Here is an 18,299-nt window from a genome sequence, read left to right as displayed (position 1 = left end):
AATATATCAATTTGATTTGTAGTATTCTGGGAAGGAAGATTAATTGTGAAGAAAAATCATAGAGTTAAACGAACTAATTTTATCTTTCTGTTTTTCTATATCTCTTCATGTAAAATCTTGTCACTTGCTTGGGAAAGGGGTAAATGTAGAGAACATGGGTAATTACCTGGTAAGTTCCAAATATCTGTACCATTAGACACCTACCTGTCACATCTACAGTTCACAGAATTACCTTAGAAACAGGTGTTAAGACAAAGGCAACCAGATGTTAGAGGCTTCCATCTCTAATCTTAGCTACTCAGTTGGCTGAGCTCTGAGTATTGTGGTTCAAACCTAGCTGGGGCAGGAAAGTCCATGAAACTCTTATCTCCAATAAATTAGTCAAAAAAAAAAAAAGCCAGAAGTGTTGTTGTGGTTCAAATGGTTGAGTGCTAGCCTTGAGTCAAGAAGCTCAGGGACAGCACCCAGGCCCTGAGATCAAGCCCCAGGACCAGCAAAATACTAGTACTACTAAGAATTATATATGTGCAAATATGTACATAAATATAAAAATATAAATATATATGCATATGCTTATGAATTGTCGCTCAGATTCAAAAAAGCCTGCTTAATTGTACATTATTAAATATCTCTAATTTCAACAGTTTTTTTTAAATAAAGGCAATCAAGGTAGATATTGTTTTTTTTTTTCCTCCTGATCATGGGACTTGAACTCTGGGTCTGGGCATTGTCCCTGAGCTCTTCAGCTCAAGGCTACCACTTTACCCCTTGAGCCACAGGGCCTCTTGCAGTTTTCTGGTGGTTAACTAGAGATAAGAATCTTATGGATTAAAGTGCCTGAGCTGGCTTTGAAACGAACCTCAGATCTCAGCCTATAAATCAGCTAGGGTTACAGGCATGAGCCACTGGTGCCTAAGATAAATATTCATTATTTGTATTTTTCTATAAATCAAGGCCTGAGCACTTTCCCTGAGCTTGCCGTGAGGAGATGAGGAGACAAGCCCTGTGTTGCCATGTGACCTTTGGTGTCTCTAGCCAGTTTCTCTGCTTCTCATTCTCTTTCTCCCTTGCCTGGCTTCACCTTGGGTACGGTGGGCGGGTTGGTGGTGACTCCCGCGTCCTTCCCAGGTCCCTGAGCTTTTATGCTCAGGGGAATTGCTCTTGAGGCACAGCTCCACTTGTGGATTTTTTTGTTGTTGTTGTTGTTTAACTGCAAATGAGTCTCAGGAACTTTCCTGCACAATCTGGCTTTGAACTACAATTCTGATATCTCAGTGTACGGAGTAGTTAGCATTACAGGCATAAGCCACCCACAACCAATCATGAAATGATGGCCCAGGCTTTCTTCAACTATAGCAGACAAATCAAAACTCCCTATGTCTATAATAAAAATGCTTGCATTTAATCATTGTTGAATACTCTCTACAGCAAACAGACATGGAGAACTGATTTAACTTTTAATCCCAACATACACTTAAGTCTCTTGGCATACCACTGCCATATATGCCACCGTTCTTCTTAAGTCTACTCACTAATCTATCAATAATGACTTTATTAGTGGACTATAATCTTAATTACTAAAGAAATGTACAGATTGTTTTGGAGAAGAAAGGAGGTAGGATTGAGATGCTGGCAGATCATCCAGGTGGAAAGCTCCTCAGAGACAGGAGCTTACATTAAATGCAGCCTAGAAAGTCAATGACAAGTTTACTACTTAGATCCAGACCCATATTTCACACACTATTTGCTAGACAATGCAGCATCTAGGGGAGACCAAAGCAATAGCAGACAGAGAAAATAAGAAGCAGAAGTGAGAGTGAAAGAAGGAGATGGGGGAAAGGAGGGTGGGAGAGACAGACACACAGAAACAGAGAGAAAAAGAGAGGGAGAGAGACACACACAGAGAGCGAGAAAGGGCAAAAGTATGCAAGTGAATTCTCCATAGGCACAGGAGCTGAGATCAATAATATGGGATACAACAGAGATTAGGACACAAGGGGATTTAGATGAGACCAGAGTCCAGGTAAGAAGACATGATGCATTAAGCTGGTTTGTAATGAATGGAGAAATGTTTTTCCCAAGCATATATTAGTTAAAATGACTTACAAAATGTGATGTTTTACAAAGACTGGGAGACTTTCAAGTACAATGCGCCTTGTTAACTTAGGCAGTCATTATAGAAAATTTCCTCTTAGCTAAGCACAAAAATGCAAAGAGTCATTGTGAAATCAGCAAACTACAGTAATCAACTATGTCTAGTATTTTCCTGACATTATCAACCACATAATGACACAGGATTTGTGGTTTACATAGTCTAAATCAGCTCTCATTTCTCCAGCATCCAGATTTAAATCATAAATTAGCAGCACAGTCACTAGGACAGGCTATACCATCATCATTTGCATCCAATCAGTTAATGACTGGCAGCTGTCTACAGGACCCATTACTGAAGGCAGTGGTTATCCATTATAATGCTTCATGAGGCTTAAAATCATACGCTACTAAAACACATGGAAGACCGAACTGTTCCAAAACTTGGAAAGGCTTTCAAAGACAGAAAGAAAGATATCTCAGAAAATCTTCTAAAGCATTTCCAAACTTTTGCTAGGCTCAAATAATATAACCTATTAAGAAATATCTGCCTGAGAGAAGAGCATTGCCATTCTCAATATTGCTAAGGAAGTAAATTAAATTAGAATGATTATTAGTTTGTTAAAAATAAAAGGGGGAAAAAAGATCTTGGAGGGAAAGGCCTTTCCTTTTACCAGAATAGAATCACATGTCACTGACAGTAGTCCTGTCACTGACAGTAGATCTAAAAGTAATTTCACTCCCAAGTCTACCACTCTTGTTTGCTCAGAACCTGGCACATAGCCTAATATTTCAGTTTTACCCTACCTACCATACAGATATGTATTTGACCTCTAAAACATTAAAACTTCTTTAGGAGAACACTAGCCATACCCATACTTATTGAATGTTTCCTTTACTGAATATATTGTCTCTATCAGGCATTGTCTCTAATGGTATTTGTTGATGCAAAAATCTCTACCCTATTGCATCCTATATTCTGAAACAAGGGTCAATGGATGCAGACATAAAGTTATTAATACCAAAACTGTAGAATGTCCAATAGATTCTAGAAAGAAAATGAAGGTGGAGAAGATAGAAAATGTTAGATATGGCAGAGGCAGAAAGACAGCTGTCAATTAGCAAGGTACACAATGTTACACAAAGCATCTTATTAATATACTAATCAGGGGGCTGAAGACCTAAAGAAGGTAAAATAGAGACCACAACAGTAATGTCTGGGAAAGCCAAGGGCAAAGCCCAGGAAAGAAGCTTACTGGCAAAACAAGGGCATATCAAAGACTAGAGTAGATCAAATAATAGATTGCCTGACTAGAAAGGACAAATTCTTGAGCTCAGACCCTAAGTACCCCCAAATAATATTTTTTAGTGATGAAAGAGGAAATCTAAAAGAGACAAGCTGGCAAGACTGCTAGATGTATAGGACCTAATCCATGGTTGTATGGTTTGTTGTGGGTTTTTTTCTTTTTTAAGAAAAAAAGAAGCCACATTGGAATGCTACACATGATGTGTTGTGCATTTCCATGCATCAGGGTCACTAGGGCAACTGATTAAAAGTAAACTCAAAGGCTGTAACCAAGGGAAGCTGAGTGTCAGCTCAGATGTTAAAGCAACTGGAGTCATCATTAGAGCAGGAAACACTAATGAATGAAAATCAATGAAGGAAGCATATGATAATCATCATCCACAATCTGCAGAGTTTATCCAGAATCATAGCAGAGGTGAACTCCTCTAATGCAGAAACTGCTGATAAAAGAAACTGTTAGGAAAGACATTCTGCCTCTGCAACTAGAAAGGGGAAGGAGAAAAATAAGCTTTATGAAATATAAACAGAGAACTCTCCATCCAAAGATCTACTTTTTAGGAGGAAGGCTTTAAGATACCTTTTCCAACAGTAGTGGGGAAAGGAGACGTACTGGTTTCATTCCAGTCACTTCAAGCCCTTCTATCCACCAGAAACGGGACAAATAGAAAGCCAAAGAACACTGGTGAAGGTCACAGACCAGAGAAGCTGAGATTTAGTTGTTAGGTAACAGAAAAACTATGGCCAAATCTACAAGATCTCTCTATAAGAGTAGTGAGATATAGCAGAAAGATGCAAATTGTGAACTCAGAATCCTTAGGATATAAAAAGCAAGGAGCCCACAGGAACTTGTGACTTCTGGCAGGGAGAACTATAGCAGACATTACAGTCTGGCTCTCATTCAGATGAATATAAAGCTTACTCTAGACTGTCAGCTCCTGTTATAAAATATAACATGCCTGATGCAAAAGTTTTTTTAAAAAAATACAAAACATGATAAAACACAAGAGAAATGGAAGCTGACAGGTAAAGTGAAAGTCTTAATGCTAAATCAAGTGAAAGATAATGGTAGCTGGAAATTTAGTGGTAACATCAGAGGTGGTAAGAAGTGAAAGGCTCTAGATGCATTGTTTAAGATGCCACAGTAAAGAATTACCGATGTAATGAATGTGGAGAAAAGAAAAGAAGGAAGGGAGGAAACGAAGCATAGGTATCTTGATTGTTGTTAATGTTGCTCGGCAGAGAGAGGTGCTATTTATTGAGATGGTAAAGTCTACAGGTTAAGCAACTGTCTAGGGCAATGTGGAAATGCTGGTTTAAAGGATACATTGATGGATATCTTAAATAACTTAAATAATTCTAGTCAGCTGTGTATCCATTTAATTACTAATATGTTGGAGTGCCTAAATACTATTCCATTTTTCGATTGTTATGGAAAAGAGATAGAACATCAGGAATGGTTATACATGTGTTCAATCCCAGCTAATGGGAAGCAAAAGATAGGATGATGGTAGTTAGGGCCCGCCCAAGGCAAAAGATAGGTGAGCCAGATGCTGGTGGTTCACACATGTAATCCTAATCCCTCAGAAGGCTGAGATCTAAGGACTAAGGTTTGAAGGCAGCCAGGCAGGTAAGTCTGTGAGACTCATCTCCAGTTAACTACCAGAGACATATAGACAGAAGACAGACAGATGAGAGAGAGGGAGAGAGAGAGAGAAAGAGAGAGAGAGAGGGAGGGAGGGAGGGAGGGAGAGAGAGAGAGAGAGAGAGAGAGAGAGAGAGAGAGAGAGAGAGAGAGAGAGAGAGAGAGAGAGAGAGAGAGAGAGAGAGAGAGGCAAAGAGAGAGAGAGCATGCACTGGAAATAAGCTGTGGCTCAAGTGGCAGAGCACTAACCTTGAGGATAGTGCTCAAGCATAGTGCCCAGATCCTGAGTTTAAGCTCCAGGACCATCACCAAAAACAATGCAAAACAACAACAATAACAAAGGTAGTTAATACAATACTTGAAAGTATAAGTAAGACACAACTGGAAGCATCCTATATTTATCAAAGTATGGAGAAAGCAAAAATGAATAAATGCATGAATAAAGTAAAATAAGATGAAAAAGAAGAAATGGAAACATAGTATAAAGTGCCACAAATATCAGCAGTTGCTAGTCTTATACATACTTCTTATTAAAGTAATATCTTATATTGTGAAAAAAAGAAATTATGTCAGTTATAGAAGCCTATAACAATGCCAACTATACAGAAAGAAGTGGTAAAAGGACTAATGTCTGAAGGACCTGGGTAAAGTGCATGGTATGATCTGAAACATAACTAAAACAAAAATGGTTTGGCTCAAGTAGTAGAGTGCCTACCTAGCATCTCAAGACTCTTACATCAAACTCCATTACTGAGAAAGAAAATCTAAGAGAAATTATATAGTGAACCAACAAAATAGGAAATGCTTAGTAGTTCTGTAACTGAGGAAATAACTGAAGAAATGACCTAATATTTTAATGATGTCACCAAAATATAGACTCAGTTCTTTATCAGCAACAGTCAGAAGAGGTATGGCTGAAAAATATGTATGGAGCATAAAAAATGTTTCCATACATTCTGGAACATAGAAGATTATTTACAACTTGTACTCTTTCTTTCCCCTTTTTCAGAAACAAAAATCCCCATGATGCTTGGCTTCCTAGAATGCAGATAACATTTCTCAGTGTTTCTGGAGGGTTGTGAGAAACCATGGGGTGCACAATTTCAGTGATAGGACTTGGGGAGAATGGGTATACCCAATGTTTTCCCTTTGTCCCCCATTTCCTGCCAGCTGAAGTGCAGATGTGATAATGAACTCTCTTGGACTGCAGGGATAGAGTGACACCACTGAGATGGCAGGAGAATAAACAAGACAGAGCATGGCACCATCTTATCAGCTTTGAGCAGTTGTATGCTTAGGTTCTTACAACTTCTAGCTTATTTAACTCCCAGATAACTTAGCCCTTTGGAATAGGAGTATATTCTGAAATTTAATATAAAACCAGTCCCACAAATACTCAGGGTTTTGTTTTTAGCTCCTTACTATGTATCTGTTTTTAACACATCTATGACAACATACACTTGTTTAATATACTTCTATCAACTAGTATAGTGAAAAAAAACAGCTGAAGTGTATTCACATAAACAAATGCAACAAATTCTGCATGTTTCCTTACTGAGACTTGTGAACTGCAGAACTATACACTACAGACTAGCTCAACATTAATATTTCTTTTTCTCATTAAAATCTCTGCAACCTAATTGTAATTTAAAATAGAAACAATACATTCTTGGCTTAACAAAATGTTGCTCACTGAACTCTTGGCTTAATTTGTGATAATCAGACAAGGATGCCAAAATTGTTCCTATGTGTTTTGATGTTTGGATAAATATCCTGATATATATTTGTAAGCCACTTGCAACAATCTTCCATCTTTGATATTTGAATCTCAATAGAGAATTACATTGGAATGACTAGCAAAATCCAAGTTCAAAATGTTATCCAAACAACTATAATGAAAGGAATAAAAACATGACTCAGAAAGTCTATCTGGCATACTTTACTGTAACGTATTTCTACACCAAAACTGTACTCTGACTTCCACTCAATTGTTCTCTGTCTCAATCACTATTTAAATTGTTTAACCCAGAGGAATCCATTTTTAGAGACATTTTTGTTTTAAGGCAATATATTTCTGCTTTGGTTATCAATTTTGTGATTTGCTAAAATATATTTTAAACCTAAAGCAAAAAAGTTTTAAAAAGAAGAAGGTGTCACCCATCTTCTCATTCTATAGCTAAAGGCTTATTCCCTTAGGTGAACTTAAGAAATATTAAGTAAGGCTATGCCAACTCAAGTGTGGCAACACATAGTAACTAACCTCTTCAGAGCTAACAGCTACTTGTGCCTCTACTCACACACTTTGGCAACTCCAAGACACCATTCCTAGATGCAGTGGTAGTCTTCCCTACAGATCTAATGGTGTTCCCTCAAACAATGGTTGGAAAACACAAGAACTAGAGTATATTGAGACAACCTGACTAGTACCACGATGAAAGAGATATGCATTATTAATCATCTAAAATGTAGGAAGCAAGTTATTTTTTCTCTAAACTTTTGTGCTAACAATTCAAAATAAGACATTCTAATTCTTCTAGATAAATCTTATCGGCAAATATCTCATTAATTGCAGAATCACTGGATATATCTCTACATGTCACATAAAAATAGTGAAAGGTATTGGATCTCTTCTGTACGATTATGTGTTAAAAAGCAAAGGTATAAAAGGGTGGGAAACTACCTGGCAAATGTAACTGTAATCCCTCTATACATTAAAATAAAAACTAAAATAAAATAGGAAAAAAGTTGGGAAATATAAATGATCTAAGCAAAAGCATAAAATGAAACATTACCTTTGGCTGGGTTTACTTTTATTCCTGACCTATATAGCATTTCCTCATTTTGCCAGTCTCCATTCCTGATTGCAGTCTTGAGTCCATAGAAAAGAATTAGTATGGCCATAGCATAAAAAATTAAGCTCTTGAGGAATCGCTTTTGGACTTTGACATAAAGGGCTCTGGCACCCACTGTAATTAGGAGGCAGAAGCCCATACTAGGAATATATAATACTCGCTCTGCAATTACAAAGCCGACATAGAAAAACAAGTTTGTGGCAGGAATAAAGGGTATTATCAACAAAGATAAAGACAGAACAACAATGTTTTCAGTAGAAGGGAGTTGTGTTCTTGGCGATACATTATTTTTAATGCCATTTTCTACTTTGGATGTAAAGCTGGGCTTAATCTCTGAGTTCCGGTACTCGACTTCGGAATGACAGCTGTGTCCATTTGCATTCTGCTTTCCATTTGTCACAGCATTCTCATTGCATTCTCTTTCTGAGCTTGGGCTCTTCAAACCATAGTAGGCAAGTAGTAGGAGCCCAGTATAGAAGGCCACAGTGTGTAGGTTTCTCCCATCACAGATTGTTTTGAGAAGAGGCACAGCATCCATTGACCAGTCAAAACTGAGGGTATCTGGGCAGAGTAACAACCAGAAGTTCTTGGTTGGCAAATAGAAGAAGGTGAGTGTTCGAGCCAGGAGGCTATCTGAATCAGCAGCTGGGTTGTCCGAGTTGGAAAAGCTTGGTGGTTTGTTTCCCATCCAGTATAACCGGGCACCCAAAAGGGAGGTCCCCCAGAAAGATAACAAACTAATGCTGAGAAAAAGAGACAAGTTCTTCCTCTGAAACCAAAAGAGAGGGAGAGAAATAAAGATCATCATCAATATAGTATTAGTTCACATTAAGGGTAATATATATATATATATATATATATATATATATTTTGAACATGGGCAATTACAGAACTGCAATATATCCCAAATATATGTCCCCATTCTTTTCCTATCTTTTAAATATGTTTAGGAGGAAAAATGAACTTCAGATCAATGACTGCAGATGTTCTTTTGAAAATACCAATAACTAAAGCTTCAAAGAACTACCTGAGATAGGTGGTCCAAAATGTCTTCCTTCTTTTATGATTTATGCTTATGCTATACAAAAAGCATATAAGAAAATATAGGATATAATAGGATACTGCTCATATCTAAGGGGCAGTAAGGATATAGAGCAATGTCCATTCCAACTTCCACATCATTATCTCGAATCTTCTTGAAGAATGTGTAAAACAGGCTTTCACTGGCGGCCACATCCTGTCATTAACGTCAATGGCATCTAACAGTTAATAGTACATCTCAAAATTTGCATGTGGATGATATTTTTTTAAATAAAGTGACTTTAATAATGGCTTTACAACCATCATCCCCACCTTCTAAAAGTAGTAAGTTTGTCTGGCCAAATGAAATGGTGAAAACCCTCATTATCTTCTCTCTGGCAATAGATTACACAAACCTTAATGATGTCCTATGTAGCAGAAGTCTTAAATTTCAGTATTTCAGAAAATGAAGATGTAAAATGATACATTAGATGTAATAACTCAATAACTCACTAGCTCAGGACTATAACTGATACTCTTAGATTTTTATAAGGAAAATACATGCCACTTGGTGAAGATAAAGAAAGGAGATATTATGGATAAAGACTTAAAAAAACCAAATCCTGATTTTATAATAAATTTCCAATTTGAACCAAGACCGTTCTAACACACCCTGAGATAGAGTGGTTGAAGATGTGATCTAATTATGCCTTTCAAAACTATTCAAAAAAGGTTTACTACGAGTTTGAGGGTATCTTGTTTCAGTATAAAGTAATAAAAAGGGCTGAGGATGTTAACTTTGAGGTAGGTCCTTGCTGAAGACAAAGGGAAAACCACCTTCATTTCATTCTCTGGCCACAACAACAAAAACAAACAAAATCATGATAAAGATATAAGTTGGCAAAACTATTCCATGATTAATCTTGTAAGCACTGGAAAAGTAAATTATAATGAAAAACACAAAATGATCACACTTATCAATGCAGTCTGTTAAATTTTAAGACACTTTTATAATACTTTCCATTTACACTGATAAAATAACTAAGATCAAGAGACACTAAACCTTCTTAAATCAGGCTCACCATACACACATTCTAATTCCATGGTGACATTCTTAAGTGTGAAATTAATGTACTATCGGGGAGTAACTGAACCAATAAGCAAAGCTAATATGAAAATGCTTACAAGTGGTCCATAAAATGCTTTTATGGTCTTATGATCTACTCCCACTTTTTAACATAACTGAAAAGTCAAATTGAAAATTTCAATCCTCTTTAATGCTTCTCATAGAAATGTTAAAAAATGATCCTAACAAAATCTAATTTGTCTGCTAATCTCATTCATTGATCCTGTGAATCTTTTTCTCTTGTTTTAAGATCTTAAAAAGCTTATTTTCTCATTTTGTCTCTATGATCTGATCTAGAGATTAAATTAGCAAAATTTTATTGAGTTGAATAATCCCAGAATTCCCCTTAACATTGTTTGTTTTAAAATATATTTAATTTATTAAGAAGAAAGCTCACTATGTTCTCAGATTGGAAACCCAAAGTGTAGAAACAGCTTAAGAATCTTTTGTGTGTGTCTGTGGGGGGGGAGTCATAGGGCTTGAACTTGGCTTGGGAGCTGTCCCTGAGCTCTTCAGCTCAAGGCTACCACCCTACCCTTGAACCAAGCCCCATTTCCTACTTTCTAGAGGTTAATTTGGGATAAGAGTCTCGGGTCCTTTGGTGCCCAGGCTGGCTTTGAACCTTGATCCTCAGATCTCAGCCTTCTGAGTGGTTAGGATTACAGGAGTGAGCTACCACCCGCATCTTTAAGATTTTTGATTCAGGGTTGGTGTACCCAAACTATCCAAGACAGTGGTTGCTTTCTGAGATAGATAAGATCTAGGTAATCCAACAAATTGATAGATTTTATAGGACGCAGAAGCAAAGAATTCAGTAGTTACCACATAATTAGTCCATTCATTAATGAAATCCACTATGTGTGCCAGGTAGTGGCATATCTCCTTATCTATTCCACACTACAAATATATACCTGTTATAAGATTCCAAATTTTGTGGAGTTTTACTCTCTATCTAGAAAACAGGCATGGGAGAGAAAGAAAAGTAAAAATGAATTAAGAAATTGTTTTCAAAACTGACAACCCATGAACACTAACTATGAGCTTTAAAAAAATATAACTGCCAGAGTCCTGGGGTGGTAACTGTATGACGCAAATATAGGCACCATTAGTTTTCATCCTGCAGCTGCACAAGTGAATTCTCAGTTCTGTCACTAACGCTTCTATGGGAGTTCTACTTTCATTTCATAGAACCATGGTGTGTATTTTCCTAATTAAAAATAAACAAATCACAATGAAGCATAAATAATATTTCTCCCAGGCACTGGAAGAAATTGAATTTTTTTATATTACAAATGAGTGTCAGGAAAGCCAGGATAAAAATGATTTGAGAATATTATGAGCATTATGAGCTGAAATAGTCACACAGAAGACAGAAAAGGACACCACATGTTGTAAAGATTCTGGAGGAAGGGAGAAGACTGCATTGCTTGGACAGAAACTCAGGTCATTACCTTGATAAATAAGTTTCCTATTAGTTCCTTAAGTCTCTCAATTATGAACACAAAAGCAAAATAATTCAGTAGAAGCCAGCGCAGGTGACTCATGCCTGTAATCCTCTCTACTCAGGAGGATGAGATTTGAGGTTCTCAATTCAAGACCAGCAGGTACAGAAGTCCTTGAGACACTTGTCTCCAATTATTCACCTGAAAACCTAAGTGGTTCTGTGGCTCAACCTGGTAGAGCACTAACATAGGAATGAAGAGCTCAAGAACAGCACACAGGCCCAGAGTTCAAGCCACATGACTGATAATAAAAATAATAACTCAATAGAAAGATGAAATGTATGGAATAGAACACAGTAAATATCTAAATTTTTATAACAGTAAACAAATTCATCAGAAATTAAAATTCAAGTATATATTATATAATTTTTAAATAAGTGAAGAAAATATTAAGATCAATATAAATATCACTGAAATTATGTTGACACAAAAATCTCACTGTGTTGAAGAAATATTAATTGTACAAATTTGCTGGAAAAATTGAAGTATACAGTCTAAATAGGCAATAACATTTTGTATTATTAGTGATTTAGTAATACATATGTATCACACACAATCCTGTTAAATTTGTTAGGTCTACTAATGTGTATTGTTACAAAACTAAACAAACAAAAATGGCAACTGCCAAAAACTTCCATAGGGACTATAGAAATAAATCATAATCTGCCATTATGACCAAGTCAATACTCTATTAAAAAAACTAATAGAAAGACAGACATATGCATTTGTATGCACATATATAGCCAAAATAAAAATTAAGGTAACTGAGCCAAACCATTTTTTTTGTTGTTGTAGTTGGTTGTGGGGCTTGAACTCTGGGTCTGCACACTGTCCCTGAGCTCTTCAGCTCAAGGCTAATGCCCTACACCTTGAGTCATACCACCTTCAGTTTTTGGGTGGTTTACTGGAGATAAGATTCTCACAGATGACAGACAGAGATCGGTGAAAGATGGCGGCGGTTCAGTGTGAGTCGTTCTGAGCTCCAGCCAAGATTCAAGTTCTGGAAGCATAGGGGACAGTTCTTTACCACAAATTGATCCTAAGAAGCTTTAGCACCACAGAGTTCTCAGTCAGAGAGGAAAAAGGCAGAATACCCGCAAGAGAAGACAGCGTGGAGCCCTGCCAACCTCGGAGCAGACAGCGCTTCACGGCCAGAGCCACAGGCTGCAGACAGAGCCACACAGAGCCTGCACTAGCCCAGAGCCAACACCCAGCCGTGCACGGCCCTGCCAGCTTCACAGAACCAGAGAATCCAGCAATTTGTGAGCACCTCCAATGGGAAGTTTCCACTTCTGCTCACAGAATGGCATTGGGAGGGAGCCCCTCCCCCAAAAGCTGAGAGCAGCGCCATCTTGACTGCTGGCAAAGACCCGGCCAAAGCAATTGGAACCTGAGAGGTGACACCAACAGCGCCATCATTCTAACTGGCAATGGATTTCCCAGAGATCCCTTAGCCAGAAATCTAGCCCCAGCGCTGCTGAAGTCCATCCCCCTGCACCGCCTCAGACCTGGTAAACACAGCCACCTGCAGATCTTTCAGCTTTTGTTTTACCAATCAAGCAATCTGATCCAAAAAAATGCAAAGCCAAATCACAAGAGAAAAAGACTTTGTGAAGTATTTAGATCCCGAATTTAGTGGAGACACAAGTTTCCTATCCTTCCTCAAAACAAAAACAAAAACAAAAACAAAAACTGAATACCCTTTTTTCTTTTTTGTTTTCTTTTTTTTTGTTCTACCATTTTTCATTTGCATTTTTAGGTGTTCTTATTTTCTCTTTGCCATGTTACCTACACCATTTTTTTCAATGTTATGATTTATTCCTTTTTTTTTTCTTTTTTTTTCTCCTCTCTTTTCCCACATTCCTTCTGTCACTGTGGTCATTCCTAAAACACAGTGACAACTCTGGGTACAGTCTGAATAAAAATGATATCTATATTGATACAGTCACCTGCTTTTTAATCTCCTGGTTCTCAACCCTTGTATCTCTTGGGTAAGAACTCACAATAGTGAGGAATTTACGCCCACCTTTATTTTTTTTTTGGTGTGTTTTCTTTTGTTGTTGTTTTGTTTCTTTTTTCTTTTTAAAATTTGTATCATTGAAATCTATATCTACCTCCCTCTTTTCTCTATATATTCGTATTATTACTCTTCCTATTTTCATAAGTTTTATCTAAGTTCTTCTAAAATTTCTACTCAAATATTCTACCTGTCTATCACGTTAGGTCAGTTATCCTAACACTATACCTTTTCTTCATTACTATAATAATCTTACACTCCTGCATTATTCTTTTCCCACCTCCCTTGTTGTCTTTTATATTATTTTTCTATCTCTGGTCCTCTGTTCATCCTTCAACTCTTATAATGCATGGATCTACATTTGATGGTTGTTGAGCAATGCTGTGTATCTAGGTGTTCAATTATACTCTAGGTCCAGAGGGACTTAAATACAATAGAGATTGGATTTAGGGGCTTATTGTTTTGGTCATAAATAGGTAATCTGTGGTTCTACTAGATTTGTATGTAAGTGCACAAAAAGAGAGAGTGATATTACAAATCTAAAAGTGTGAACATCTATTGTCAGCCAACTAAAAATGTCTAGGTTGGTTATATCTGAAAAATTATAATCTTGTTTAGTATTAATCTTGCTCCCATCCTCAAATGGGCAGAACAAGAAACTCAAGAAAAATGTCAAATCAAGGAATAGTATCTCCCACCCAACATAAACTGACAATGGAGCAATCAGTGGCAAATCTAGAGGAGAGTCTTCCAAGTGCTATACAAATGCAATTAATAAACATCATTAAAGAAAAGTGTGAAAATATAAAGAAAGAGATAAGGGAGGAAGCCATAGCTAAACAAGAGGAAACCATAAACAAGATGATATGTGAAAAGGGGGGAAGCCATAAAGGAGGCCATAATAAAGGTTTTTCAAAGAAAAATGGATGAATTCATAGAATCCACAAACAAAAAGGTGACCGAACTCCAACAAATGTCCAAAGAGAATAAAGCTGCTGAGCTAACCAAACAAATGGAAATCAAGGAGTTAAAGAAATTCATACATGATCTAAAACAAGAGATGCGAGGCATCAAAAATGAGCAATTAGAAGCAAGGGGGTTGAAGAATAAAGTAGAAAGTTTTGACAGCAGGTTAGACGATGCAGAAGAGAGAATTTCTGGGTTTGAAGATAATTTAGTTGTTATAGAGAAAGAACAGAAAATGACTCAATTCAAAACTAGGAAATATGAGAAAATGCTTCAGGAGGTCCAAAATACAATCAGGAAGCCTAATTTAAGTCTAATTGGTATTGAGGAGGGTCTGGAGAAAGAGGTAAATGGTATTGGTAATATACTTCAGGGAATCATCTCAGAGAACTTCCCAAATATCCAGAGGGGCAGGCCCATCCAGATACAAGAAGCTTTTAGAACCCCAAACAGTCCTGACCAGAAAAGGACATCCCACTGCCACATTATAATCTGAACAGTATCAATAGAGACCAAATAAAGGATCCTAAAAGCAGCCAGGCAGAAAAGAACAATCACCTACAAAGGCAAACCAATCAGAATAACCCCACATTTCTCAGCAGAGACCATTCAAGCAAGAAGAGATTGGAAGGATATATGTCATGCCCTGAAGTCAAATAACTACCAACCAAGAGTACTGTACCCAGCTAAGCTCTCATTCATAACCGAGGGAACAATAAAAAACATTCCATTCCAAGGAAAAGCTTCAACATTATGTAGCAACCAAACCAGCATTACAGAAAATTCTCAAAGATGTTCTACAAATAGAAAACCAACACAAAGGTAATACAGAGAAAGAAATGACACCTAAAACTCATACCATCTAAGTACCACAAGAACTGTCAAGACACAGGCCCTAATGAAAGCTTTTTAAAATGATAGGAACTAATAAATATTTCTCAAACCTGACTCTCAATATCAATGGACTTAACACTCCAATTAAACTACATAGACTATCTAGTTGGACCAAAAAGCAAGATCCATTGTCAGTTATCTTCAAGAGACACACCTTGCCACCCAAACAAACATTTTTTGAAAGTGAGAGGTTGGAATAAAGTTTATCAAGCTAACGGCCCTCATAAACAGGCTGGAGTTTCCATCCTCATATCAAATAAAATAGACTTCAAACTAAAATTAATGAGAAAAGACAAAGAAGGTTACTACATACTACTAAAGGGATCTTTCCTCCAGGAGGACATAACCATCCTAAATATCTACACACCTAATCCGGGAGCTCCAAACTTCATCAAGCAAACTACTTTCACTAAGACCATACATAGATCGAAACATGCTGATTGTTGGTGACTTTAACACACCACTCTCACCTATGGACAGATCAACCAGGCAAAAACTCAAAAGAGAAACCTTAGATTTGAATAATAGTATAGACCAACTAGATCTAACAGACATCTGCAGATTATTCCACCCAGCAACAATACAATATACGTTTTTTTCAGCAGCACATGGAACATTTTCCAAAATAGACCACATCTTAGGCCATAAAACAAACCTGGGCAGATTAAGAAACACTGAAATTATTCCCTGCACGCTCTCAGACCACAAGGGAATCAAATTGGAGCTGAACACCCATCTCTACCAACGAAAACCCTGTAACTCATGGAGATTGAACAATACATTGTTGAATCACCACTGGGTCATCGAGGAGATCAGAACAGAAATCCAACAGTTTATGAAATTTAACAAAAAGGAGCACACAAAATACCAGCTCCTTTGGGACATGGCAAAAGCAGTACTCAGAAGAAAATTTATAGGTCTGAGTGCCTACAAAAACAAATTGGAAAGATAGCAAACCAACAATTTAATGTGTCACCTGATGCTCCTGGAAAAAGAGCAACACACCAACCCTAATCCCAGTAGAAGGAAGCAAATAATTAAAATCAAAGCAGAATTAAATGAATTGGAGTCCAAAAGAAAGAATCAACAAAACAAGGAGTTGGTTCTTTGAAAAAAATTAACAAAATTCACAGACCCTTAGCAAATCTTACCAAAAAAAGGGAGCATACCGAAATAAACAAAATCACAGATGAAAATGGTAATATCATGACAGAAATTACCAAGATCCTGAGGATCATAAGGGAATACTTTGCAAACCTTTACGCCAACAAATTTGAGAATCTAGAAGAAATGGATGAATTCCAAGCCAATATTAACACACCCACAATGAACCAAGAAGAACTAACCCAACTAAACAGGCCTATTTCAAGCACTGATATAGAAATGGCAATAAGAGACCTCCCACCTAAGAAAAGCCCAGGGTCAGATGGATTCACAGCTGAATTCTATAAGGTCTTCAAAGCAGAGCTCACACCAATACTCCTCAAGCTCTTCAACGAAATTGAAAATGAAGGTTCCTTACCAAACTCATTCTATGAAGCCAGTATAACCCTCATCCCCAAACCAGACAGAGATTCATCAAAGAAAGATAACTATAGACCTATTTCTTTGATGAACATCGATGCAAAACTTCTCAACAAAATATTAGCCAACCGTCTACAACAACTCATCAAAAAAAATTATACACTATGATCAAACAGGATTCATCACAGGGAGGCAAAGCTGGTTCAACATACGCAAATCAATTATTATAATTCAACAGGAGCAAGGACAAAAATCACATGATTGTCTCAATAGATGTGGAAAAGGCATTTGACAAGATCCAACACCCCTTTATGTTAAAAGCTGTGGAGAAACTAGGAATCCATGGAACATATCTCAGTATAATAAAGGCTGTGTATGACAAACCCACAGCTAGTATTATACTTAATGGTGAAAAGCTAACGCCATTCCCTCTAAAATCAGGAACAAGAGAAGGATACCCACTCACTCTACTCCTCTTTAACATAGAATTAGAAATCCTAGCCAGAGGAATAAGGCAAGAAACAAGCATAAAGGGGATCAAAATAGGGAAAGAGGAAGTAAAACTTTCCCTTTTTGCAGATGACATGATTCTGTATTTAAATAATCCTATAGATTCCACTCCCAAGCTCCTTGAGCTGATTCAAAACTTTGGAAGGGTAGCAGGGTATAAAATTAGCCCTCAAAAATCAACTGCCTTCCTCTATGCCAACAGTGAGAGGAATGAGGCAACAATGAGGAAAGCAACACCTTTTGTAATAACGTCAAGGAAAATAAATTACCTAGGAATTACCTTAACTAAGAATGTAAAGCACTTTTTGATGAAAACTTTAAAGCCCTGAAAAAGGAAATTAAAGCAGAACCGAGGAAATGGAAAAACCTCCCATGCTCCTGGATTGGAAGAATCAACATCGTGAAAATGACAATCTTGCCAGGGGCTCTCTACAAATTCAATGCAATACCCATCAAATTCCCAATGTCATTCTTTAAAGAAATAGAAGAAGCAATCCAAAATTTCATATGGAATAATAAAAGACCCTTCTTAGCAGACAGAACAGCGTAGGAGGAATTTCAATACCATACTTTAGACTCTAATACAGAACTATAGTGACCAAAACAGCTTGGTACTGGCACAAGAACAGGCCTGAAGACCAATGTAATAGAACTGAGGACCCAGATATTAAACCACAAACCTATGGCCGCCTAATCTTTGACAAGGGAGCCAAAAAAATAGAATGGAAGAAAGATAGCCTCTTCAACAAATGGTGTTGGCAGAACTGGTTAAGCACATGCAAAAAATTAAAGTTGGATCCTTCTTTGTCACCCTGCACTAGAATTAACTCCAAATGGATCAAGGACCTC

General features: G+C 37.1%; 1 protein-coding gene across 1 annotated transcript in view; it reads right to left on the bottom strand.

Moving 5' to 3' along the window:
• Tmtc2 (transmembrane O-mannosyltransferase targeting cadherins 2) overlaps positions 1–18,299 on the bottom strand; it is a 336,278-nt gene that overhangs the window by 143,863 nt on the left and 174,116 nt on the right. The window contains exon 3 of the mRNA XM_090328335.1: positions 7,832–8,660. Within this exon, the coding sequence (XP_090184461.1) occupies positions 7,832–8,660 (829 nt within the window). The remainder of the gene's footprint in view (positions 1–7,831; positions 8,661–18,299) is intronic.

Source organism: Megascapheus bottae, chromosome 2 (genome assembly GCF_031878675.1).
Source record: "Megascapheus bottae isolate mThoBot1 chromosome 2, mThoBot2.hap1, whole genome shotgun sequence".
NCBI lineage: Eukaryota > Metazoa > Chordata > Mammalia > Rodentia > Geomyidae > Megascapheus > Megascapheus bottae.
Note: the sequence above shows the minus strand (reverse complement) of the source record. Positions and strands in the feature narration are given on the sequence as shown.